Below are 25,591 nucleotides of genomic sequence, written 5' to 3'. Positions count from 1 at the left end.
ACATTATAAGTAGATACTGTTTTGCAACTGTTTTCAAGTCATGTTGTTTATCTGTGTGTGGCCAGTAACATGAGTCTGCTCCGTTTTGGATGGTTGTATACATTTTATTTAACGATCGCAGTATAACTTACTCAGTCTATCTTCTGTGGAATGGCATCTGTGTTTCCAGTTTTTTTGTTGTATTGCTGTTGTAATGTTGTAGAGAACATTTTTTTGTGCATACCTGTTTATACATGTAACAGGGCTTATGTGGCATAAATTCCTAGAAATGCACTATTTGGACAGTAGGGTGTATGCATTTAAAGCTGGATAATGGGATGTTTGCATTCACGGTGTTAATAGATAATGAAACCTCCTTTTGTAATGAGACTTCAGCCTTTTACTAATACCTGGGTGTAATTTACTACCACCTTCCTCAGTGTTGGGCCAGGTTTTGAATGGCTTTCTGTTCCATTTATAGGTGACTTTAGTGATAGGTGATGTTCCTTTTAAAGCTATCGACCCTCCTTCCTATGTGAGCAAGGTGTGTCTCCATTTACGTGTCTCCTTGTAAACCGAGAGTTCCTCTCATCCTGATTTGTTCCCGTGGGCGGTGTTGTTCCCTGTGGTTGCCATTGTGAATGGCATCTTCTCACCCAGTATGTGTTCTCCCTTGTTACTGTTTGGTAGGAAGGTTGCTGATTTTTTTGTCTCTTCATTGAGTAACTGGCCATCTTACTGAACACCCTGTTGCTTTTAGTTTTTCACTTAATGTCCTTAGGTATCCCAGGTTTATAATTAAAATTTACAAGTAAATTTTGTCTCCTCCTTCCCAGTACTGTACCTTTTATTTAGTTCTTTGTGGTTTGTATTACCTGGTTCTTCCAAAACAATGTTAAATGAGAATAACGGTGGCGGGTGTCCTTGGCTTAATTCTGACTTCAGTAGGACTGCTGCTAGTTTTTCATTATGTCTTGATTTGAGAGATTTTTTTCCCCTTATTATCTCTTCCTAAGGATTAAATGTTTCTGTTTTGAGCCTGTTTTTTCACTGCTACTAGATTTTTTTTCACCACATCTTAATTACATAAACAGTTTGAATTGAAAAGCATTTCCCACATTTTTTTCATTGAATACCTAAACACACAGTGCTCTGAATAGTAAGGCAGAATAGGTAGGTGTGAGTCCTTTGTCCTGAGCCTGAGACCGCTGCGATGCTTCAGCACCAAGAGTGCGTTTTGTTTGATGATGTGGTGGGTGGGAGACGGTTCGTTGGAACGTGGGCCTGAGAATGGGGAGCTTGCGTTATGTAAAAATGTAATGTGCATGTAGCATAGTTTAGTCAGTGATCCCAGGCTGGCTGGTCATCAGAACCCTGGTTGAGGGGGGAGGGGACAGGGGATGTTTAAAGTGCAGATGCCCAGGCTCCTGCTCTGTGATTCTGGGGCAGGCCCTGGGAAGCTGTATTTTTAGAAGTTTCCCAGGTGATCTGATCAGCCAAGCTTGGTACCTTCTTCCTAGATGCCTACCCAGATGATCTTAAACTTGCCTGCCAGGTGGCACAGGCCGTGCCACCATGAAAAACTTGATCTGAAGTCATGTTTCTAACAGGTGGACATTTTGAAGAACATTTTGAGGACCAGGGTGGTTTACCCTCCTCTCCCTCTCAGCATCCTCATACATGCCTGCTATGTAGTTTCTAGCTAGTGAACTGGCTGGAAATGTTTTTTGTTTGCATAAATGGTGTTCTGGACACTTTTCATTTTTAAGAGTTGTGTTTTCTTGATTTTTGGGGTTCTGTTCTTGGTGTAGCTGAGCTATTATAAGATCGTCTCTTGGGGGAAGGCCAATCCAGCATTGGGGGGGACCTCCTAGGAGAGACTTTCAGGAGGAGCACTGCCAGTTTCATTCATGGTGTCCTATTTAGGAGGTTCTCATTGAGGTTCCACTTGAGCCTGTATTAATGAAGGTTCTGTTAAAATTTTAAATGTGAATGTCTCTTGGAAAAAGTCTCGTTAGATGTTCATTACCTTGTGATTGTTCAAAGTACAAAAACCGCAAGTGTATTTGATGTTATGTAAAAAATAGTGCAGGAAAACTTAAAGACGGTAAATTACCCTAGCATGACCTGAGGAGTTTGTGCTCTTGCCAGTGTTTTTAATGGTTTCGGTTTTGCTAGAATGGGAGTGAAGGCCTCACAGTAAGTGGTTAATAGATACAAATACCGATACATCTTAGTGTTAGTTTGCCTCAGTTGTGAAAACCATTGTTTGCTTAATGGAATTGCTGCAGGGGGTGCCCACGTGGCTCTGTGACAGAAGGCCTCCTGCGATTCGCGGAGAACGCGGTGACTTCAGCATCTGAACAGTGCCCTCGCAGCCGTTGCCGAGTGGCATGTGGCGGTGGCACCATCAGTATATAGTTGAATTTTAGAGCTTTGGCCCAAAAAGTGCTCCCGTCTCTGGCTGCTGTGGGCCATTGTTTGTGGCTTCAGGGCGTAGAACTTGGGGCTGAAGATGAGACAGCTGTTGAAGGGCATCTGGTGTCTTTAGTTTCACCACTGGTACACTTTGTCTCCACCACTTCACAGATCAGTGTGTCTGTGTGAGTGGGCACAGCAGACTGAACAGTATGACTGGGGACACAGAACATACTGTTTTTTTCCCCCAAAATTTAAATTAGGAAATATTTCAAACATACAGAAAAATAATAGTAAAAAACCCTAAAACATACAGACAGCACTATTGTAGTGCTCATTCTGTCTGTTCGTGTATTTACTGTATTAACTCACCCAGCCTAGAAAGTAAGTTGTATTATGACCATCTTTTTACAGACAAACAGATACAGTGAGGTAATGTCACTTGCCCAGAGTTACACATTTGGCAAATAACAGAGCTTAGGTTTGAACTCAGGCAGTCTGGAGCTAGAGTGCGTGGTCTCAACCAGTACAATACACTATGGCCTTGCAGAAATACAGGAAGTAATATGATAGACATGAGGGGTACTTAGCACCTGATTTTAATAAATGTTAACATTTTACTGTACAGTTGACCCTTTGACAACACTGGAGTTAGGGACACCAACCCCCTCCCCACAGTCAAAAATTCACATATAACTTTTGATTCCCCCTAAACTTAACTACTGATAGCCTACTGTTGACTAGAAGCCTTACTGAAAACATAAACGGTTGATTAACACATACTTTGTATGTGTTTTATGTCCTGTACTCTTAAAGTAAGCTCAGAAAGGAAAATGTTGTTAAGAACATGATAAGGAAGAGAAAACACACTTGCGCTGTCCTGTCGTTTGTTTCTGGATGCCATAGGTTTACATCACCTGTTTACAGGATGACCCACCTGTCAGTACCTCATCAATATTCTCTTATGCAAAACACGGTAGCTGTTACATGTATTACTGACAGTAGACATCAAAAGTGAAAAGATTATGTGAGAAAGAAATTCCTGCTTATTCACAGCGCAATTCGTGCATTGATAATGAGGAAGCAGAGAGATGACGGAAGCCTGGTGTGATCGGTATGATGGCTTCTTGGTAGTCTTGCCTGCACACTAATGAGTGAATCATTATACAGTTTCTGTGGCGTATAGTAGTCCAGTCATGTTCACAGAACAGTATTGGAGACGTTACTACGTTTCAAACACCGCCGCTCACCTGTGATGGTAGACTGATCTGCCCTTCTCCAGTTACTGGAGGAGAGGGGCACACTGTGCGGTAATGTAACTCTTCGAAAGGCAAGTTATAAAACAATAAGAAGACCAAGAGACTATTAATTTTATATTAAAAAATCACTCACCTTATGCTTGTGTGAGGATAGGTTATCCATTTCAATACAAGCCTTGCACACGATCTGCTACACACCTATTTGTCTGTTTATTGAAAAAAATCTGCACGTAAGTGGACCTGCACAGTTCAAACCTGTGTTGTTTGAGGAGGTTAGCTGTGTTGCTTCGGGGTTTCTTTGTTTCTTTTTTTTAGAGTAACCCTGTTACACAAAAACAAATGTAAATGAGAGATGGCATTAGACTATGTCTTTGGCCTTTTCTGGTCCCATCAAGTTGTTTTTCTGACTGTCAGCATCCCCGTTTCCAGCACTGGCTCCTCCCCCAGCAGCTCGACAGCGATTGCCTTTTCTACACGGGGAGGAACTTACTCAGCAGGTGTTTGTGGGGTGTCTGCCCCAGGCCAGACCATGCCAGGGTTGGAGACACAGTCAAGAAAAAGGACCCAATTCAGATCATCCTGCAACTCATAACCATGGGGGAAGGTGGATTTACTTAAGTACAAGGAGCATAATTTTGGGGGTGTGTGGAAGGGCCCCGTCATCACGCCCCATGGTGATGTGGCCTTTTAAGAGCATGGACTTGGGTGTGATGCTTTTAGTGACTTCTGGCCTACTTGTTGGCTTCTCTGGCTTCTCTAGCCTTGGGTCAGTAGTTCAGTTTATGTTTGTTGTTTGAAGTATACTTCCAGAAAAATGGTTCAGTTGGGATGATCTGTAAGTTTTAAAGTTCGGTGTATGTTGCCTGCCTTCTGGAAAGCCCCTGGGCTCTGAGTTTGGGCCCTCCCTGTGGGTCTGCCAAGCTCTGGAGTTGTGGACTTGGATTCACTTGGTTTGTGTGCTCTGGTAGAACTTGGGAGTGCCCTTGGATGGGTCTTGCCTTTTAGAAACTCCTTGTAGGGCCTGAAGGGTCTCGGGGCCTGGCCTTGCCCGAGCTCTTGCGACACCGAGTCCTTAAGTCCTTGGAGACTGAGCAGTAATGCACGATGTAAGCGGCGCTGACTTGCTTTTCTTTTTTTTTTTTTTTGCCTCCCTAAACCTTATTTATTTACTATGTGTTCAAAAATAGTAAAATCAGCATATGGTAAAATACATTTAAAAATCATAACGTTAATTTATTAGAATTTGGAATATATTAATCACATTGAAAAAATTTAGTATCAAGCATCTTGAAATTACGTGTAAAATGGAATGAATTAATAACGTCCCTCTTAGCACTGCCAGGCTGTGCTGTTCCTTGTGAGCAGCAGTGCAGAATGCTGGCTGCCTGTCCAGCCCGGCGGCTCGCCCCAGTGGGCCTGCAGGGGGAGCGGGGCTCAGAGTCCTTCCAGGTTTGCGTTTCCGGCAGATGGTTGAGTGGTGGTCCCCCTCCCCCGCCCTTTTTTTTTTTTTTTTTCATTTAGGAGATTAGCAAATGCTTTTGGAACAGATAGTAGTATTTTGGCATTCATTTTAGCTAAGACTTTTGGAATCCATCGTGCGGAGTATCTTGACAGAAAATGGGCTCGTTTTGAAATGAGATGTTAAGAGATGCTTCTGTCAGATATTCTCAGGAGTGGCAGTAGCTTTTCTAGACATATGCTATGACATTTTAAGAAAATTATATAATAATTTCCTAACCCCCCTAAAAAGTTCATGAAGTTTGGGAAGTAAGTACACTTCTCTGAGAGCCAGCTCTGAAATTAGAGCCTGCATATTTAGATTTTGGTTCTTTCTCTGTTCGTTAGCTGTTTGGCTTTGGGCAACTTAGTTAACTTTTCAGTGCCTCAGTTTTCTCATTTGCAAAACATGGATAATATTTACTTTCTTTGCAGGGTTTCTGTAAAAATTAAGAGTATAAAAGCACTTAAAATGATTAGGGATACACAGATGCAATTTATGTGTTAATATATGTGCAAGAACTTTTCCAGTAGAAACAAGCGTAATATTTTACGTTTTTGTAACTGCTTGCTTACCTGAAACTAGTGTTTGATTGTCAGTCATCACAAGGTCTTGTTTTTTTTTTTAATTTCAAGGGAATATTTTGAGACTTGATATTTTAGGACTTGGAGAGCTTATATTAAAAGACATTAATGGAATATAGAGGAGAGTATTATTGTCTAAACATGTGTTGATGACTTTGTGCTTTTAGGTATACCAAGCTTGGCTACGCAGGCAACACTGAGCCACAGTTCATTATTCCTTCATGTAAGTAAAGCTCCACCCTCGCTTTATAAAGGATTGTGTTTCTCAAAATTGTTATAAGCATTCTAATTCTGTTTTTCAAGGCATATTAATTTACTTGCCATCTTCTTTTAGAGGATTGTTCTGGTTACTGGGGAGTTATTTGACATCTGGTTCCCGAGTATTTCTGTTGGCTGTGGCTGTTACCCAGAAAAACCCCCACTTTCTATTCCTTTGGTTCTCTTCTGATACAGTCCTTTGTCACAGTCACTGGAGTTTCAGCTTGGGTGGTTGGCAGGGGCCTTCATGCAGTCGTAAATGTCTGAGCTGCTTGGAAGATGTAAATCTGGTTCCTGAAGGTTAATTTGTAATTTTAAGCGAGCACAGTTTTATTAACTTAGCACCTTGGTGGACTGAATGTCTGTTGTACTCACTGTATTGTATTCATTCTATCAAAAGACCTTTTTTTTTTTTTTTGAAATGAGAGACCTGATGACTGTTTTATTGCGTTCAAAAATGTTCTGTTTTTGTTTAAATTTTAGTCAGTAGAGCATGATAAAGGAAGAAACGTCCTGACATTTTGGGAAGAGTGCGTCCTGCCCACTCTTTATTCACAGGAGACCCCAGGGTCAGGTCGGTTGTCCACAGCGTAGTATTCTTCTCTGAAATTAAATTCTGGGTTATTATTTGGAGACAGTTTACCAGAGAGTAAGGTGTATCAGTCAAGAGTGAAGTGAAATTCTGCCTCTTAAAATGTAGCACTTGTAAGATTAGTTGTGCTTAGAAACTGTAAGCTGTTTCGGGGTCGGGGCGGTTGGATAACAGGCTCTCGTGACCAGCGTGGAACGTGGGCGCTGAGGTGGGTGGGTGGGGGGCTGAGCTATTAGTTAGTATTTATTCGAGGGGAGACCAAAGGTGGGTGTGGGCATTCGGATCACCAGAAGTTGTACTCCAGCTTCCTTGAGGATATCTGATTGTCCTTGTTCCAGTGCCTTGCTTGCTGGATAGCTGGTCGTGGATTTGCTTTCCTAGATCTGTTTTGTTACCGTGATGCAGTGCCCTTGCTAGTAGGCGTGGCTGGTCTTCTGCTTCCTCATTTTGAGTCCGTGATTTGGCGTGTCAGTTCGCTAGGGCTGCCATGACGAAGCACGGTAGACTGGACATCGTCAGCACGGAAATTAACTTCAGCACAAGATCAAAGTGCCATTGGGACTGGCTTCTGGCGAGGCCTCTCTCCTGGGCTTGCAGGTGGTGCCTTCTTGCTGTGTCCTCACGTGGCCCTTCTTCCTGTGCGTGGCTGGGAGCGAGAGACCTCTGGTGTCTCTCCCTCGTCTTAGAAGGACACCAGTCCCATGAATTAAGGCCCCATCCTTATCACCTCATTTGACCTGTATTACTTCCTTAGAGGCCCCATCTCCAGATATAGTCACATGGGGGGTTAGGACTTCAACATACGAATTTTGAGGGGACACAGTTCAGTCCAAAACAATTGGCATTCTGTGGGATAGATCAGTCTTTCGTGAATTTTATTATTTATTGTGAATGCCACAGAACTTGATCGTTCTGTGCTGAATTGATAAATTGGACTTTCTGATTTTCAAAGCGGATTAGATTTAACCCTGTTTTCACAGTGTAGCAGCTCTGAAAGGCTGACCTTGCACCTTTTGCTTTAATAAACCTGCCAGCAGCGTTCACGTGGCTGCCCCCGTTAACCTGTCAGCCTTAGTAGAGATGGGGATTGAAGCCCGTTATTAGCAGGATCTCACTCACTGTCAGAGGCACGGCAGCTCTCAGATGGGTGCTGTCAGAACCTTAGCGGTGGCAGAAGCTAGAAAGGAAAATGTCAAGGAGGTGGGAGTGAAAGAAGAGCTCTATTGTTGGCTGAATGTGTTTCAAGAGCTGGAGAAGCCCCAGGAGGGAGTGTGAGGTGTTTGGGCAGAAGTGGATGTGTTGGGACAGGTGGATGGCCCTGGTTCCCTTGGGCAGGTGGCCTGCTGCTTGTTTTAGTCCTGGGAGCTGAACCGTTTTTCTGGTTACAGAGCCTCCGTTCACAAGGTGAAGTTCAAGATGCCAAGTGGCTTCCAAAGAGAAAAGGTGGAGCTTTTGTGTATGTGTGTGGATGTGTGGTGAGTCTGGAACAAGGCTTTCTGATTCTGGTGGGTGCAGAGGGGAGGAACACCCGGAGTGCACAGGCCGAAGTCACACCTCCCAGCAGAGGGTGGCAGGAGGTCTGGTTGGGAATGGGGGGAAGGGCCAGGCGCTGAGGGACTTTAAACTGTCATCTTGAAGAATTTTCACTGTATTTTGCATACCAGAAGTTTTCAGGTTATTTCTGAGGCTCCCTCGGGGGCCTTGTCCCAGACCAGAGAAGCTCCGAGCCCTGTCCTCCTATTCCAGGGCAGCCCTGCTTGTGTCTAATTTACTGGGGCTTCTGTGCACAATTTGCTTAATTATTTGAAGAAAGGTTTTCTCTACTTGCCCCCTCCTTTTTTTTCCTTTAAATTATTGGAGTGTATTGAGAGTCACTGAGGAGTTTCAGGCAGAGGAGTGCATATATGTGGTGATCACATCCACAGAAGGAGGGTGTTGGGGGGCAGGAGGGGTCAGGAGAAAGTAAGCACATTTTAGATGTTCCATGTTTGAAGACTTCAGGGGTGAAGCAGGCAACTGGGTAGAAGGTCTGCTGCTCTGGGGAAAGGGATAGGCTGGAGACAGAGATTGAGCCCAGAGATGTTTCTGCTTTTTAATTAAATAGATGTATTTAAAATCTTTATTTTGGCCAAAAGAGAAAAAGAAAAATATAATAATATAACAAAGACCCATGTACCCACCACCCAGAATAAACACATGTTAACATCATTGCTCCTGGTAAATACGTGAATACAAGCACACATCAGACTGAGTGCCAGCCCTCTATTTTCTTCTCCAGGCCTTTCCTGCTTCCCCAGTGTTCCCTCCTCTGCTGGATGTTTCCTGTATCCGTCCACCCCTCATCCTTTCATTACAGATACAAGATACAAGTGACAATATGTAGTGCTGTTTTGTGAATTTAAACATTTTCAGAACGATATCATACTGTATGTAACTTTCTGCATGTGTTTTAAAACCCTCAGTATTCTGTTTTTAAGATGTATCAGTGTTGATATATACAGCTCCAGATCAGAATTATAATATGTGAATCTATAATATTTGGGCATTTTCCAATTTTCTCTGCTTATACAAAATGGTGTCGTAAGTATCTTATCCACATGTGCTCGTTTCCCAAGAGAACAATGAGAAATGCGATTGTTTTCATCGTTCAGGGTGCACCTTGTGAGCCTTATCAGCTGTTGCCAGGTTGCCCTTCCCAGTGCTTGTAGGGACTTAACGCCCATCATCTGTGGATGAGTCTCTGGTTCTGCACATCATTGACAATGACTGATTTTGTTTGACTTAGATTTTCACCAGTCTAGTAAGTGTAAAACGATGTCTCATTTTATAAGTTTGCATTCCTCTGATTACTAGGAGGGTTGAGCACCTTTCATTGTCTGTTCATATCTTTGCCCATTTTTCTATTGCATTTTTTGTCTTTTTTGTGGAGTTACAGGAACTCTTTGCATACTCTGAATACTAATTTCTTGTAAATATCTTCTATTCTATGACATCTTTTTAAAATGATTTTTTAAATCCAGAAGTTAAAAAATTTCATGCAGTCTAGTTTTATAGTCTTACCTTTTTATACTTTGTTTCTATTTAAACAACGCGGTTATATTCCAAAGTCATAAAGACTTTCTGTATTTTCTTCTAAGAAAAGTTTAAGTTTATTTTTTTAAATATGGTGTGAGAGAGATCATTTTACTTGTTTTCCAAATGCAAGGCGAGTTGCCCCAGCACCATTTATTGAAGAGTGCCTCAGCAGTCATGCTGAGTTACCGTATATGGTTGGGAATATTTCTGGTGTTTTTATTTTGTTTCATTCATGTATTAAAAAAAACAACTCTATTCCAAATTTACACTATCTTAAATACTGTTACTTTAGCGTGTGTCTTTATATCTGGTAGATCTGGTTCCTCCTGCTTTTTATTTCTCAGAATAGCCTTGGCTATTCTTAGGCCCTTAATCTTTATTATAAATTTTAGAATCAGTTTAAGGTCCATGAAAAATTATAATCAGATTTAGGTTAGAGACACATTAATTTTGTAGATTAATTGGGGAAAAACTTGGTATCTTCATGAATTGAATTTTCCTATCCATGAATATGGTATATGTTTTATTATTTATTCATGTTTCTTATGCTTTTTGGTAGTATTTTGCAATATTCTTCAAAAAGCTCATACGTACCTTTTGGTACCTTTGTTTTTAGGTACCTTTATGTTTTTGTTGCTGTTGTGAATTTTTTTTTTAAATTTAATTTTCTAATTAGTTATTGCCAGCGTAGTAGGAATGCTACTGAATTTTTAAAGTTGTTTTTGAATCTAAGTCTTGTGCCCTGTCTTACTTGTTTTAATAGCTTGCAGATTCTTTTATGTTTTCTATGCAAACTATTGTACTATTGTGTTAACTGCAGATAATGGTTATTTTGTCTCTTTTCATGCCAGTACTTTTTTTTTTTTTTTGGCCTGGCTGCATTGGCTAGAACTTGGGGGTAGCAGGTGCTTTTGTCTTTCTGACTTTAAAAAGAATGATTTTAGTGTTTCACTAGTGATTACTGTAGGTTTTTGTGGAAATGCTTTTTTCAGGTTAATACTGTGCCCTTGTATTCCTAGTTTACTAAGAGGTTTTTAAAAATTTTTTTATTATGAATAGATGTTGACATTTAAGGCTTTTTGTATATCTGCTGAGGTGATTATATGGTTTTGATAATTAAGCTCATATCATACATTGATATATTTTCAGATATTGAACAGTCTTTTATTTCATTCTTGAGGTAAACCGTACTTGGTTATGAAATATTAAGTACGTGCTAAATTATATTTGCAAATACTTATTTGAGATTTTTGTATCAATGTTCAAAAGTGAGATAATTTTCCTTTCTTGTACTAGTTTTGTCTAGTTTGTATATCAGAATTTTACTGGCTTTGTAAAATAAGTTTGTTAGCTTTCTTTTTCTGTTCTTTGAAACAGTTTATGTAAGTTAGGAATTATTTATTCTGTGATGGTTTAGTAAAACATATGACTTTTTTGGGGAAATATACTGGATATTTTTATTTTAAAAATTATTATTGTCAACTGCTGTAACAGGTGTTCTTAAGATCCAGAATTTATATCTAAATCTTTAGATATAATCTTTCTTAGAGATACAGTCCCTGATAATCTTCCTTAGATTGCCCTCAGATGACTTTTTAGCACTTGCAGAATATCCTCTCTCTTCTGGTTACACACATTCTATTTTAAAATATCTTCAGAACTTTTACAATGTTCTTTATTGATTTACTCTCGTTAGTTTTGATTCATCATTACAGCTAACTGAGGTGTTTTATTTTTTAATTTGTTTAAATCATTTACAAACTATTTTGTCTTTAAAATATTTTATTTTGAAATAATTATCGAGTCACAGGAAGTTGTACAGAGAGTTAAGAGAGTTCTATGTGCCCTTCTTCCTGTTTCCTCCAAAAGTTACATTTTACACAATTATAGTACAACATCATAACCAGGAGTTTGACATCAGTACAATGTAAGTGCAGTTCTCCGTCATTTCATCCTGTGTGTGGACTCCTGTAACCACCAGTGCAGTCAAGATACAGAACTATCTCATCGCCACAAAGATCTTCCCGTGTTATTTCTTTATAATTACACACACCCGCCTCCCCTCCACCGATCCTGACCTCTGACACCCACTCACCTGTTTCCATCTCTATAATTTTGTTATTTTGAGAGTTCTTGGTATGTATTAGATATGAGTCCTTTGTCAGATGTGTGGTTTGCAGGTAATTTCTCCCATCACGTAGTTTGTCTTTCATCTTCTTCACAGGGTCGTTTGCTGAGCAAAAGTTTTAACTTTTGATGAATTGGCTTCTTGATTTGTTGAATTTTCTCTATTTTTTGTTTTACATTTCAGTAGTTTCTACTCTTTATTTCCTTTCATTTGCTTGCTTTGGGTTTATTTTTCTCTTCTAGTTCTTAAGGTGGGAACTTAGATTATTGATTTGAGACTTCTGTTTTCTAAATTTTTTCCTCTTGGCACTGCTTTAGTTACGTTCCACACATTTTAATATTTTGTATTTTCATTTCATCCTGTTCATGTAGTTTTAGTTGCCCTGAGCCTTCCTCTTTGATCCTCAGATTATTCAGAACTGTGTTGTTTAGTTTCCAAGTGTTCGGGGGAGTCTTCTCGTTACCCATCTGTTGATTTCTGGGTTAATTCCATTGTAGTCCAAAAGCATAGTCTGTATGGTTTCAGTTCTTTAAGCTTGTTGAGCCTTGTATTATGGTCCAGTATTAGGGTTATTTTGGTCCCATGTGCACTTGAAAGCAGTGTGTGTTCTGCTTGTTGGGTGGAGAGCTCTCTTCGCGTTGGTTGGATCCTGTAGGTTGACAGTGCTATTGAATTCTGTATTCTTGCTGAGTTTCTTTCTGCTTGTGCCATCAGTTGTTGAGAGAAGGTGTTGAAGTCTGCAGCTATAATTGTGGACTTGTCTGTTTCTCCTTTCAGTTCTTGCTTCGTGTATTTTTCAGCACTCTTCTTTGGTACGTACACATTCAGAATTGCTCTGTCTTCTTGGTGGATTGACCCTTGATCATTATTTGACGTCCCTCTCTGTTAGTGGTAACTTTCTTTGCTATAAAGTTTGCTTTTTCTGATAGCAATGTGGCCACTCATACTTTCTTTGATTAATGTTTATGTGGAATATCTTTTTCCATCTTTGTAGTTTTAACCTACATACAGGCATACCTTGGAGATGTTGTAGGTTTGGTTCCAGACCACTGCAATAAAGCAAGTATCACAAGAAAGCCAGTCATATGAAATTTTGGTTTCCCAGTCCATTTAAAAGTTATGTTTATACTGTGCTGTTGTCTATTAAGTGTGCAGTAGTGTTATGTCTAAAAAAACAATGTATGTACCTTAATTTAAAAATACTTTGTTGCTAAGAAATGCTGTCACCTGAGCCTTCAGCAAGTCATGGGAGTAACATCAAAGATCTCTGATCACAGATCTCCATAACGAATATAATAATAATGAAGAAGTTTGAAATACTGTGAAAATTACCGGAATGTGACACAGAGACACAAAGTGAGCAAATGCTATTGGAAAAGTGGCGCTGATAGATTTGCTTAATCCCGGGTTGCCACAAACCTTCAATTTGTAAAAAAAAAAAAAGTCAGTGAAATGAAGTGTAGTAAAACAGGTATGCCTAGATATTGTTAAATTTGAAGAGAGTTTCTTACAGACAATACAAAGTTCGGTCATGTTTTTAAATTCACTCTGCCAGCATCTGTCTTTTAACTGGTGTGTTTAGACCACTTAGATTTATTGTGATTATCGGTTAGTGCTTTTTCTGTTTGTTCTGTTTTTCAGCTCTTTGTTTTGTTTTACCTAACTTCCTGTGGATTACTTGAGCATGTTTTAGAACTTCATTTTGACTTATCTGTGGTGTTTTTGAGTGCTTCTCTTTGTGTATCTTTTTTTTTTTTTTAAATTGAAGTTGAGTCAGTTTACAATGTGTCAATTTCTGGTGTACAGCATAATAGTTCAGTCATACAGGTATATTCATCTTCGTATTCTTTTTCATTATAGGTTACTACAAGACATTGAGTATAGTTCCCTGTGCTATACCTCGTTGTGTATCTTTTTAAGTGATTGCTCTATTACATTATATATACGTAACTTTTCTTAGTCTGCTGGTGTCAACACTTACCAGTTTGCTGTAATAGTCATACAGATGTTTCCTCTGCACACACTGAGAAGCACATCAGCATCATAATTTTTGCTTCAACTACCAAACAAAGTTTAGCAAACACAGGAGGAGAAGGAAATGTAATTCTCCATGTTTGTACTCTTTTTCTTGTTCTTCCTTCCTGATGTTCCAGGATCCCTTCTTTTATCATTTCCTCTCTGTTTCATCCATTCTTTTAGAGTAGATAGTTGGTTGACAAATTCTGTTAGTTTTTGTTCATCTGAGAATGTCTTGATTTGCTCTTTCCAAACATTTTTTATTGACAACATTATAAACTGACTATACCTTCAGTAAAAATACATACTTACGGTAAAAAAAATTTCTTTTATTGAGGTATAGCCCATCTATGATGGGTTAGTTTCTGGTGTGCCGCAGAGTGACTCAGCTTTAAATATATAGGCCATTGCAAGATAGTGAACTCCCTGTGCTGTACAGGAGGACCTTGTTGTTTATCTGTTGTATGTGTAACAGTTAGTTGGTTTGCTCTTCATTTTTGAAGGATATTTTTGCTAAATACAGAATTCCGAGTGAGCAGTTCTCTCCACACTTGAAAAATACACAGCTTCCTCCTGGGCTCCCTGATTTCTGGTGAGAAATTTGCTGGAGGCATTCAGAATTTTTTCTTTGGTTTTTAGTTTTTAGTTTTAGTTTTGACTATAATATGTCAGTGTGGATTTGAGTTAAGATCCTGTTTGGAGTTTGTTCAGTCTTGAATCTATAGGTTTCTTTCCTTCTTTTTTTTTTTTTGTGCCAAATTTGGCAAAATTTTAGCCATTATTTCTTTGAATGCTTTTCCAGCCCTACCTCTGTCTCCTCTCCGGGACTGAGAATGCATGAATGTTAGATCTGTTAATATCCAGCCCGTATGTCCCTGAGGCCCTGTTCATTTGGTTTCAGTCCGTTTTCTCTGTGTTGTTCAGGTTGGGTGATTTCGGTTGTTCTGTCTTCAAGTTCAGTGATTCCTCTGTCCTTTCTGCTATTGAGCCCATGTACTGAGATTTTTATTTCAGGGATTATGTTTTTTGGTTCTGGAACTCCCATGTGGTCTCTTACCTTTGCCGTGACTTTGTGTTTCTTTGCTGACTGTCTTCTGTTTCTCCCTTGTTTCAGGTGTGTTTGTGGTTGCTCACGGAAGCGTTCTGTGATGGCTTCCTGAGTCTCGTTTGGCAGTTCTGCGCCCTCTGTCGTGCCGGCGCTCGTATCTGTCAGTCACCTTTTCTCGTTTCTGTTGAGGTGTTCCTGGTTCTTGCTATGGTGAGAGATTTTTTGTTACTGAATGCTGGACATTTTGGGTGTTATATTACGAGATTCCAGGTCTTATTTATGTCTTATGTTTTAGTGAGTCATTTCTGTGATTGCTCCAGCAGGGAAAGGGGGATATTGCCAGTTAGGAACTGAAGCTCAGATTTTACTTTGGGCCTTGTTGACCCTTACTTGGGAAGGGGCTCCACGTTACTGCTGATTGTGGTCCGGAGTTCAGGCCTCCCCCCAAGGCCTCTGCAGGCGCCATCCAGCTGGGAGGGCAGGGGGTGCCTGCTGTCAGTGGTGGAAGCCCTGACTTCCCACTTGGGCCTCCTGTCAGAGCCCCGACAGGGAGGCGGTGGAGGGGATGGAAGTCCTGGCTCCCCATGTGGTGTCTACACTGCAGGGGGGGCTTGTTTTTCTGTAATGTTTGGCTGGAGTCTGGCAGTTACTGTTTAAGTTTTCTGTGCTTTCACTGTCCCCTCATCTCCTTTGGCTGTAGACAGCAGGCATTCTGGGGACTTTTTTTGTTTGCTTCCATTGGTGTTTCTGGGTTGATGGCTTCCCTGGCACCTAGTGTGGGATACATGAGACAGAAGAAAAACTCGAGAAGTCACCACCGTGTAGTTCCTCGGGTCCTGGTCGCTGGCCAGTCTGCCGCCTTCTCTTCCCCTCTCAGCGTTTTTCATGTTTCTTTCAAATATAAAGTCTAGGGGTTTTAGCTGTGCTTAGCGGGAGGAGCGGGGGAGAGTCTGTTTATCCGTCTTTCCAGGAGCAGAAGTCCAGATTTAATTAATTTTGAATAGTTGATCCATTCATGTGACAGGCAAACTGAATGGTATAGAAGGAAGTTTCAGTGAGAATTAGCTTTCCTCCACCCGTTTCCCCCCTTAGGTGGCGACAGCATTTCTGATTTCTCGTGCTCCTTTCTGAGGTAGCGCTGCGTACACCAGCAGACACACACAGACATGTTTTTGCTGTGGTGGTGTACTGCATGCGCTGTGTCGCATCCTGCTTTTTTTCTCGTAACACTCCATTTTAGTGAACCTTCTGGAGTCATACATGAAGAACTACTTCATCATTTTTCGTGGCCTCATGCTGTTCCAGTGCCTGGAGAGGCCGCGTGTGTGTGACCATTTGCACTGTTTAGGTGTTGGTCCTGTTAGTTACCTGGTATATTTACTGTCCCTTCCATCTTAGTGTCTTCTGCACATTTCTTGTGTTTTCTGTGTACACCTGAGTCAGGGTCCTGTGTAAGCCGAGGTGTGTTGGAAACAGCTGCTGGTGACTTCAGTCTTCATTCTATAATGAGTCATATGTATACTCCATAAATATTCAGAGATACTTGTCACAGCTACTCTCCTAGACTTGGTTCTCCATCATGTTCACAAGGGCTCTTGGGTCCACAGCTTGCTTTTCCCAGGTGTCGACAAAGGATTTTGAGTATAAGGTCTCTATACCTTCGTTCTCTTTCATGGGCTTAGTTGCTTCCACGTAACAGTTAACGGAAGCATTCTTTGCATGCTTTGTTGTTGTTAGTTCTCAGGGCCACTGAAACACAGGTCTGCTGTGATTTGGGGTCAGAGTACTTGGATCTACCTTTTAGGAAAGATGAGGTTTACTTCGTTGTCATTGAGATTTTTGAGTGAGCTAGTTTCATTCTCACTAAGTTAGCACTTTTTTCTTTAAGATGGTGATTTTTCTTTTGAGTAGATATATTGCCCTCAAATTCTTGGTAAAGTTGAGTAATGTCATGAATTAAAGAACCTTTTTGCCTTTGCCTCTTTGCAGTCTTTCATGTTGACTTGGCAGTTTAATTCTAAATTCACGCATAATTTAGCCTGTCCTTGCGCAGAGGGTGGAGTCGGCACTTGCACTGATAGGCTGTGTGAAGATTTTTGAGGTCTGCCACAGGCCATCTCACCGGGGGCCTTCTGAAGTGCTAACTGTGCATCAGATGATCCTGCGCGGTGCCTGTCGGCGTGCCACTCCGTGGCGTGGTCTGTGTTCAGAGATGGGTGCATTTGTTCTGCAGATTGCCTTAGTACGTTTTGGCCCTCCTGACCTTCCCAGCCCCATTCTCAGCCTCATGGTCCTGACATGCCCACTGCTTCTGACCTGGATGCTTTCTCTGGGCACCGCCCCCAGCATTTCCGCTTCACGCCTGCTGCGTGAGTTCTGCAGAAATTCTGTCCTTTAGATTTGTGCCACCTTCTGTAAGTTGAAAGCTTCTGGGCTAAATGTGGCTGTGAGTTGGAGTCAGAAAAGGTTGTGAGCAAAGTGATTTCTGTCCTGTACCTCTTTTTTTTTTCCCACCTTTTCAGGCTGTTACTTCAAGATGCCTTTCTGAGAAAAAGGATTAAAATTTGCTCCCATAGCTTTGTTGCTATTCTTCATTTCTAATAAATTGGGGACTACAAATAATCTATTTTTAAAAATAATTGTATGTGTTTACTAATTTGTTTTGCAATAAATTTGATGAAGATGAATTTATGGGAACTCAGAGTATGACCAGGGGTTAGGAATTTAAATGGAAAATCGAATCTTTGTAAAGCTTTCCACATTTCATTAGATGTTAAATTCTAGAGTGAAGTTTCATATGATTATTTACTGTAAGTGTATTCCTAAATATCACAGTTAAGCTCTTAGTAAAATAATGTATCATAAAGCCATTAATATTTTTACATAGTACAGTTTGGTTATTGAATTTTTCTTTTTGCAGATATTAGTCAGCAACCTCTTAGTTTTTTCTTTTAGTGGGTTTTGTAAAAAGACTAAAAATATACTTTAAATCTACATGACACAGATTTTTATTAAAGTGACTTGAGAGTGTATGAGCATTTTTCAGTTTACTTTCTTCTTTTGTGTTATATTTTTAATTTTGTCTCCTTCTACATTGTGTTTTAAAATTCAGAACTGATTGATATGTGCTCCACGGACACTTCACTTCACTATCCTGAGGGATTTTTTTCAAATGAAACTGAGAAATTTAGTAATGCAGCTTTTGTCAGTATTAAAAGCAGACCAGCTAAGTCCCTTTGTGCCATGCTGAAAATAATACTGGAACATAAGAAATGTTTCTGTATTACTTTATGTGCTCTGTGATAGTGTCTTTTCTGTGAACACACTCAACTCCAAATAAGACCCTGATATTGATGATGTACTTGTACATACACAGGGGCTATATTATCCTTCCTTGATCCTTGAAATGAGTGTGGATGGTGACAGAAGTCTTTGTGCTGTTCTTCCTAAGGTATTGCCATCAGAGAGTCGGCAAAGGTGGTCGACCAAGCCCAAAGGAGGGTGCTGAGGGGAGTTGACGACCTGGACTTTTTCATTGGGGATGAAGCCATAGATAAACCCACGTATGCCACAAAGGTAAGCTCCCCACCGGGATTTGCTTCTGTAAGTGTATCACCAAGGACAGAGCAGTAGGATGAATAATGCAAAATGGTAGATTTCGTAGCAATTGTGCTTGTGAGCTGTGTATTTTATTCTTATGTTGGAAAAGAGGATTTTTTGTTGTTTTTGAATGGGGTATTTTTCAAAATTGAAATATAGTTGGTTTACAGTGTTGTGTTAGTTGAACAAGGTATTTTCTATGTGGGAAATCAAGTGAATTTACAAAGCCCCGGAATGCAGGATTGACTCCGGGAACGCTGGGCTTCGTGCAAGAGCAAGACCTGCTCCTGTGGAAAACTGCAGGCTGACTCACTGACTGGTCAGATGGAGAAGAGCTGCAGAGTGATTAATTAAAAAGGAGCACTAAAGTTACTTCACTAGACGTTTGTTCTAAAAACCCCCAGACTCCAGATGGAACGGTACCGTGGCTTAGCTGTGCTTTTCCACCTGTTACCATTGTTAAGATGACACTTTGTACTTAGAGGCGTGGAATAGACTATAAACAATAATATAACTTAATCCTTCTGGTGAAGTGCCTGTTGTTTCTTTAATAAATTAACATTCACTCCATGCAAAGGGCCTGTTTTCTCTGATAACTCGGTCTCTTCCTGGCCAGTGCTTTTGAACTGCTGCTCTTACTGATGTGAACTAAAGCTTGACATAGTTTGGTTTCTCTTGCTTTAGTGGCCGATAAGACATGGAATAATTGAAGACTGGGATCTAATGGAGAGGTTCATGGAACAAGTGATTTTTAAGTATCTCCGAGCTGAACCTGAGGACCATCACTTTTTGATGGTGAGTAACTGGGATGAGAGGGAACAGCCCTGCAAATTCCAGGCTGCTTAGATTTTAAACCCAAGATACTCTTCCCTGGGGAGTCTTTAATTCCCGCCAAAGCTCTTTGTATGAGTTGGAGTGCTTTTCGTGCAAATAACAGAAGGCTCAACCAAAATGTCCAAAACCATAAAGGGCTTATTATCTCACGAAACAGGCAGGCCAGCGTTGGGCCGCTCAGGGCTGGTTATTTCAGCAGCTCGGAGACGGCGGCGAGGACCCAGCCTAACACACTCGTTTGGGCTCTGGTGCTGGTTCCCCTTAGGCCCCAGGGTGGCCGCCCAAGTTCCGGTACCGCCTCTTGGTGTATTTGTGTTTGGAGTTTAAATTAAGACTCCCTTCCTCAGAAACTTCCCGGCAGATTGGCCCTGTCCACCCGCGCCCAGCGTGGGCCCTAGCCAGGGGAATGGAATTACCTCGGTACGTTTAGATGGGTCAGGATTCTCTCCGGGAGCTGGTGAGGGGCCCGCGTCTCATCACCTGGCCCCAGGAGGGTAAGTGAGCTGAGTTATGGGCCCTGATATTGTGGACTAGATGGATCTTGCTCAGATGAAGTAAAACATTACAGAGAAATGAAAAGTGTCTCTTGGTTGTGGCGTCTGTTCTCATTGTTCTACTCAACATCACGTGTCCTCCCACGAAATGTTCTTTTTAAGTTAGGTTAAAATTAATTGCATGCGCAAAACACTTGCTTTACGGAGAGCAATTGCATGTAACATAAGCTGCACATTAAAAGCTACATAATTGAGCTTTGGATTTTTTCCATGCTAGTGCATTGTCAAATGGTCCCTGATCCAATTATATAATTCTTTCTAATGTTAAATATGGAGTGTTCTTTAGAATTATCTGGCTTAAAATATGTTAACTACAAGACTGTTAACGGTAGTTAGTGGAATCTATATATTTAGTGTCTATTAAATCAAGTCCTTGAAAGTGCTCTGATCTTTTTTTCTGGCTGTATCTTCACAACTTGAAATTGCCACATCCAAGTACTGTGTTTTACGGGCCACTGTGTGTTTTCTCTCCTCTGTATCTACAATGGTTTATGTAAAATACACAGAGCCAGGAAGCGGACAGTGTGTCTGAGTGGCTTTGTCTTTATGGCCAAAACAAGTCACAGGCTCCCACCTGCCACACTTGGCGTTTTCCTTCTCTCGCACTTCACGTAACTACCTGTGGGTAGGACTCCAGGCATGGGCACGGGGCCCAGCTGCCTCCCTCTGCCGCCCCAGCCCACTCCGCTCAGAGGGACCCCGGGTCATAGGCCTGTGGGGCAAATGCAACCACCAGGACACAGCCTGCAGGAAGTTTTTTCTGCCAGAAATGTTTTCTGCTCTAGCTGACATATACAGCCCAGTATGATGAAACCAATTGCTGGGAGGGAATGGGGTGTTTGGTGTGAGCATGGGAAAGTTCAAGTCCTGTGCCAAAAATGAGTATCTGGAATGAATGTTCAAAAATAATCAAGTTTATTACATTAAACATAAGAAAATATTGTGTTACACGGATTGTACTTTGAAGTTAGCAGGTGGGTCTGCTGCGTGATGTGACAGAGGAAGTTATGAGACGGGTGGGTTTCTCTCAGGCCTTTGCCCTTAGTCATCAGTTAATGGGATAATTAAAGGAGAGTGAAGCAGGTACAGGGATTTATGGCCACGTCCAGAAGTTCACTGAAGACATTTACTGAATCACTACATCAGCTAATGGCTTCTTGGTGTGAAACAGTCTAAGTTTTAAGTTAAAGTTCCCTCAGTAGCCCATGAAATTGTCCCTTCTGACGGCCGTGACACGTCTGCACATCCGTGGTGGGGATGAGCTCAGAACGGCTCATGTTTTTCAAGAAGTTTCAGAGACTCAACTCATGTTGGTCATGTGGACTGAGCAGATAGCAAACGGGAGCCACACTCTTTTCTCTAAGACCGAATTGCCCAGAGTTCAAAACAAAATCATGTGTTTTAAAGAACTGCAGTGCTCTGGAGGGGAAATTGAATTGTAACTGTAGAGGAGGTTTGCAAACTTTCTGACTGTGAATCAGGGGAGGAAGAGCAAGCAGCAGTGCTGCCCAAGGATGCCGGGGACCAGGAGCTCCGCCGTCCGCCCAGAGCAGGAGAGGTGGACGTCCCAGCTCGGGGACGGAGGAGCCCCCTTCCTTCGTCCTTCTGTTGCATTCGGGTCCTCAGTGGCCTGTGTGCTGCCCACCCACATTGGTGAGGTCGGGTCTCTTTACTCGGTCTACTGCATGCTAAGCTCTTCCAGAGACACCTTCTCAGACACCCCAGAAAGAATGGTTTACCAGCTCTCTGGGTATCCCTTAGCCCAGTCAAGCTGACACATAAAATTCGCCATGACGTGTGGCTTGTCCCGGCTTACCACAGCAACTCCCTGGTTCGCGTGGGCGGCTCAGACCTGCTCCGCCCGGCGCACTAGCGCTGGCCGGCGCGGAGCTGGGCTTCCTTGGCGCTGCTGGGTCTGCTACTGCTGGCCCGTGTGCTTCCCGTTTTCAGTGTATTGTCATCTCCGCTCCTACTTGCCCTTCCTCGAGGATTTATGTTTTTAAAAATGTTTCTTTACTGCAGTTACGGAGAGGCTTGGGACTGGAGCAATACTGAGTGCATGTGTTCAGTTTGCTGTCTTTATCTAAAAATATGGATTGGTCTTTATGGTGTTGATTAATTATTCATTTTTGAATTAATACTAGTTGATATTTTACAATTGTTATGAATAAAAATGCTTATGTAACTTGCATTCATTTAAAGTTTTAATCGTATGCTTCAATATTTAAAAAAATAAGAAAAACTTGATATTTCCAATTTAGAGCTTGTTATATATAAATAATGGTTTGGGAAGATTTTATTTAAATTAGTCCTCTAAAGGAACAATTACTGGTGGTAAACATAGAAGAAATGGAGGATTGAGGAAAACATAGATTTATGATTATGGTTCTGAGAACCCATAAGAATATGCCATTAATAATGCTGAATTTGATTCAGGAACCATGAGAACCTAATTTTATTGTAAACATTCTCTTAAATGGAAGTGTATAGATTTTAATGTAAAATTTTCACAGATGGTGAATTGTTTGGCAGCAAGTACTAAAATGTAAAAATCAGTGGTTTAAGCAAGTTAAGGGTTTTATTTTTCTTAAAGACATTTGTAGTAGGGAGGGCAGTGCTGGTATGCCAGCTTCCTCGTGCCATTAGGGATCTCTATGCTCTAGTATCTTTAGCATATGGCTTCCATTCTAAGATTGCCTTAGATCACAGGTTAGCTGCTGCAGCTCTAGTCATCACCTCTGTATTCCAGGAAAGAAGGGGTTAAGAGCAGAAGGAGGTCTACTACATGAGTCTACCTTCAACCTTTCTAGGAAAGACACATCCATCAACTTTTGCTTCTTATTGGCCAGAACTTACTTAGCCATCCCTGTCCATCAGGAAGTCTGGGAAATGCTGTTTTCTGGGCCTGTGATTGATCAGTGGTCTGTCATTAAGGCAGAATAGATACTGGGTAGGGAACTTGCAGTGCCTGCCATAATGATGTGACTACCGGTATGAAGCCAGTGGCAGAACAAGATTTCAGCTGTCTTCACAACTGTGGTTGGATATGGAAAGTGTCGTCCATGTCACGGAGCCAACAGGCCAGGGAAAAGCCACACCAGGATGTGCCGCAGTTCCTGCCCTAGGCTGCCACCTTGCTTGTTAGCTTCTCCGCCTGTGGAGAAGTAAGCCAGGAAGTTGTGCCGGGAGTTTCTGTGGCCCTCGCACACAGGCTGTAACCAGGGGTGCCACAGCTCTTGTAAAGATTTTTTTTTTTTTCTTATTAAAGGACTCTAAGTGTGATTTAGAAAATTTGGAAGATGTCTGTGGGCCTATGTACACTCCTATCCCACTAATGTAAATATTAACATTAAGTATAGCAACATTTAACCTTTTCACTCATGCTGTTACATGATTTTGCATCCAATATTGTGTCCTCCAGCCCCTCCCCTCACTTTCTTGCATGGTTTTCATAATCCCCATTTTAATGGCCATACAATCATGTATCCAGTGGCTGTTTACTCTCTGTTTTGCAGTCCCACTATTTTTAGATGTTTACTTTTGTTTCTAATTTCTTGATTTTGTAAGAAATAACATAAAGTAATCTTTGCAGTTTTTTCTATATTTAGAGCATTTTGTATTAAAAATATAATAATTATATTTATCATTTGGGGGTCCAGGTATATTAATAATTTTGAATCTCTGGCATACCATTTCACACTGAAATCTTCAATGTATAAGAGGATACATTATTTGAAGTCTTGTCAGCATTGATTAACATCATTTTTGATTATTTGATTTTTTAATTTGCATTTTTAATAACTTTGACCTTAGACATTTTTTCATGTATTATTAGTTGTATTTCCTCTTTTGTGAATTGCCTATTCATGTCCTGGGTTTTGTACATATCAGTGTTTCATTGCTTTTATTATTGCTATGATTTCTTTGAACTTTTTTTTTAACTTTAATTTTTCTTTTGTGATAAAATGTACATACCATAAAATTTACCATTTTAACCATTTCTGAATGTACAGTTTGGTGAGTTCAGTACATTGGCATTGTTGTGCAGCCATCACCACCATCCATCTCAGGAACTTCTTCATCTTCCAAACTGAAACTCTGTCCCCACTAAAGAATAACTCCCTTTCCCTCTCGCCCAGCCCCGGCCCCCCACCATCCCCCTTTGTCTCTGTGACTGTAACTATCCTGGGTCCTCATGTAAGTGGAATCATCCAGTATTAGTCCTTTTGTGACTGGCTTATTTCACTTGGTATAATGTCTTCAAGGTTCAGCCACATTGTAGCATGTGTCAGAATTTCCTTCCTTTTTTAGGGCTGAATAATATTCTGTTGTATGCATGACCACAATCTGTTCATAGTGTGAACTCTTTCATGTAACAGAGAAGAAGTTTTTGTCAGAAGCAGATACTTTTTTCTCACTTGATTTTTTGGTAGGTTATGTTTTTGAACATCTGTAATTGTAAATTTTTATGTAAGTAAACCTGTTTTCCTTTGATGTTTATATATAGTTTTCACCAATCTGGAATTTATTTGGAACATCACTTGACACTGAAATTAAGCCCAGGAAGAGTCCAGAGCCAGGGCTCATCCACTTCTTGTTGGGAATGTCTTCTGTGGGCTCACTTTTTGCTTCAAACCAGGCAGGCAGGAAACATTCCCTGGCTATGCTCCCACTTTGCGTACCTTTCTAGCCTTCCTCTCTTCATCCTTTCCCCCTCCTCTAATCAGTTTAAATGTTATGTTTATAAAATTACCTTATTAAGGTTCTTGGATTCCTCTTCAAGGTAAGAAAAGACTGTAGGTCTCTGGAGTTAACACATGTAATTTCTTCTGGTCTGAGATACATTGTTGGTATCATAGTTGGTTGTTGATACATCGGCACTTGCTATGTGCCCAACCCTCTCCCCGCCAAGTATTTGCATGAATTCACTCACTATTTAACCCCACAGACAGCCGTGGGGTAGGTAGTTACTAGGCCTGTTTTGCAGATTGATGGGAGGTACCTTAAGGAGATACATTGTCACCTAACTCTTGGAATCTGCAGCTATTCTTCATGTGCTTTAAATGAAAGAAATCTAAAAAAATCTGAAATAGTAATTGCTAACACAGCGCTTACTGTGTACTGGGTACTTTCAGGTATTAACTAATTGGATCTCAGCCCCTTGAGGTAGGCACATTAAGATAGGTAATGTGTTGTTAAGTGACTTTTAGATCCCTTATTTACAGTCTGCTTTTGATGACTTTATTATTTCTTGCCTGTGTCTTAAGATTGCTTTCTCTCTCCCATTCAGGCAATGTATTGATTCTAATTACAGTAATTAAAACTTACTTGGGGCACTACGTTTGAGCTTTGCATTAGACAGGAGTATAAACTAAAGCCCCTAGCTAGTCAGTAGCCAGATTTGATTATTTGCTTGAAGAGATAACATACACACAGCACAGAATTCAAAAGGTGCAGAAGGATTTCCAGTGCAAGAGTGTCTCCTTCCCACCTCTGTGTTGCCTTCCAGATCCCCTTCCCGGAGGAGACCAGCTTTACTGGTACTTAACCAGCAACAGTTGTGAGCAGGCGTGTGGATTATACATAAACTTGTTTCATAAAATGGTAACAAAATAGACATACTATTGTGCACTTTGGTTTTTACTTTAAAATTTTTAGAAATTGTAGTTTAAAATGTATGAAATTTACCCTCTTAACACATTTTTTAAATGTATCATTCAGTAATGTTACCTACATTCATGTTGTGGT

General features: G+C 40.8%; 1 protein-coding gene across 5 annotated transcripts in view; it reads left to right on the top strand.

The window, feature by feature from the left end:
• The window catches only part of ACTR3B (actin related protein 3B), a 62,151-nt gene that overhangs the window by 11,899 nt on the left and 24,661 nt on the right, over positions 1 to 25,591 (top strand). For 3 of the 5 annotated variants that reach the window (XM_064487180.1, XM_031455757.2, XM_064487183.1), the window contains exons 2-4: positions 5,906 to 5,961; positions 18,307 to 18,431; positions 19,140 to 19,250. In XM_064487180.1, coding sequence (XP_064343250.1) covers positions 5,906 to 5,961; positions 18,307 to 18,431; positions 19,140 to 19,250 — 292 coding nt within the window. Of the gene's footprint in view, positions 1 to 5,905; positions 5,962 to 6,524; positions 6,571 to 7,854; positions 8,064 to 18,306; positions 18,432 to 19,139; positions 19,251 to 25,591 lie in introns of those variants that run through there. The other 2 variants (XM_064487182.1, XM_064487181.1) reach the window with 2 other exon arrangements.

This window comes from Camelus dromedarius, chromosome 7, assembly GCF_036321535.1.
Source record: "Camelus dromedarius isolate mCamDro1 chromosome 7, mCamDro1.pat, whole genome shotgun sequence".
In the NCBI taxonomy this organism is placed as follows: domain Eukaryota; kingdom Metazoa; phylum Chordata; class Mammalia; order Artiodactyla; family Camelidae; genus Camelus; species Camelus dromedarius.
The sequence above is the reverse complement of the archived record's forward strand: the minus strand, read 5'-3'. Positions and strand labels throughout refer to the sequence as shown.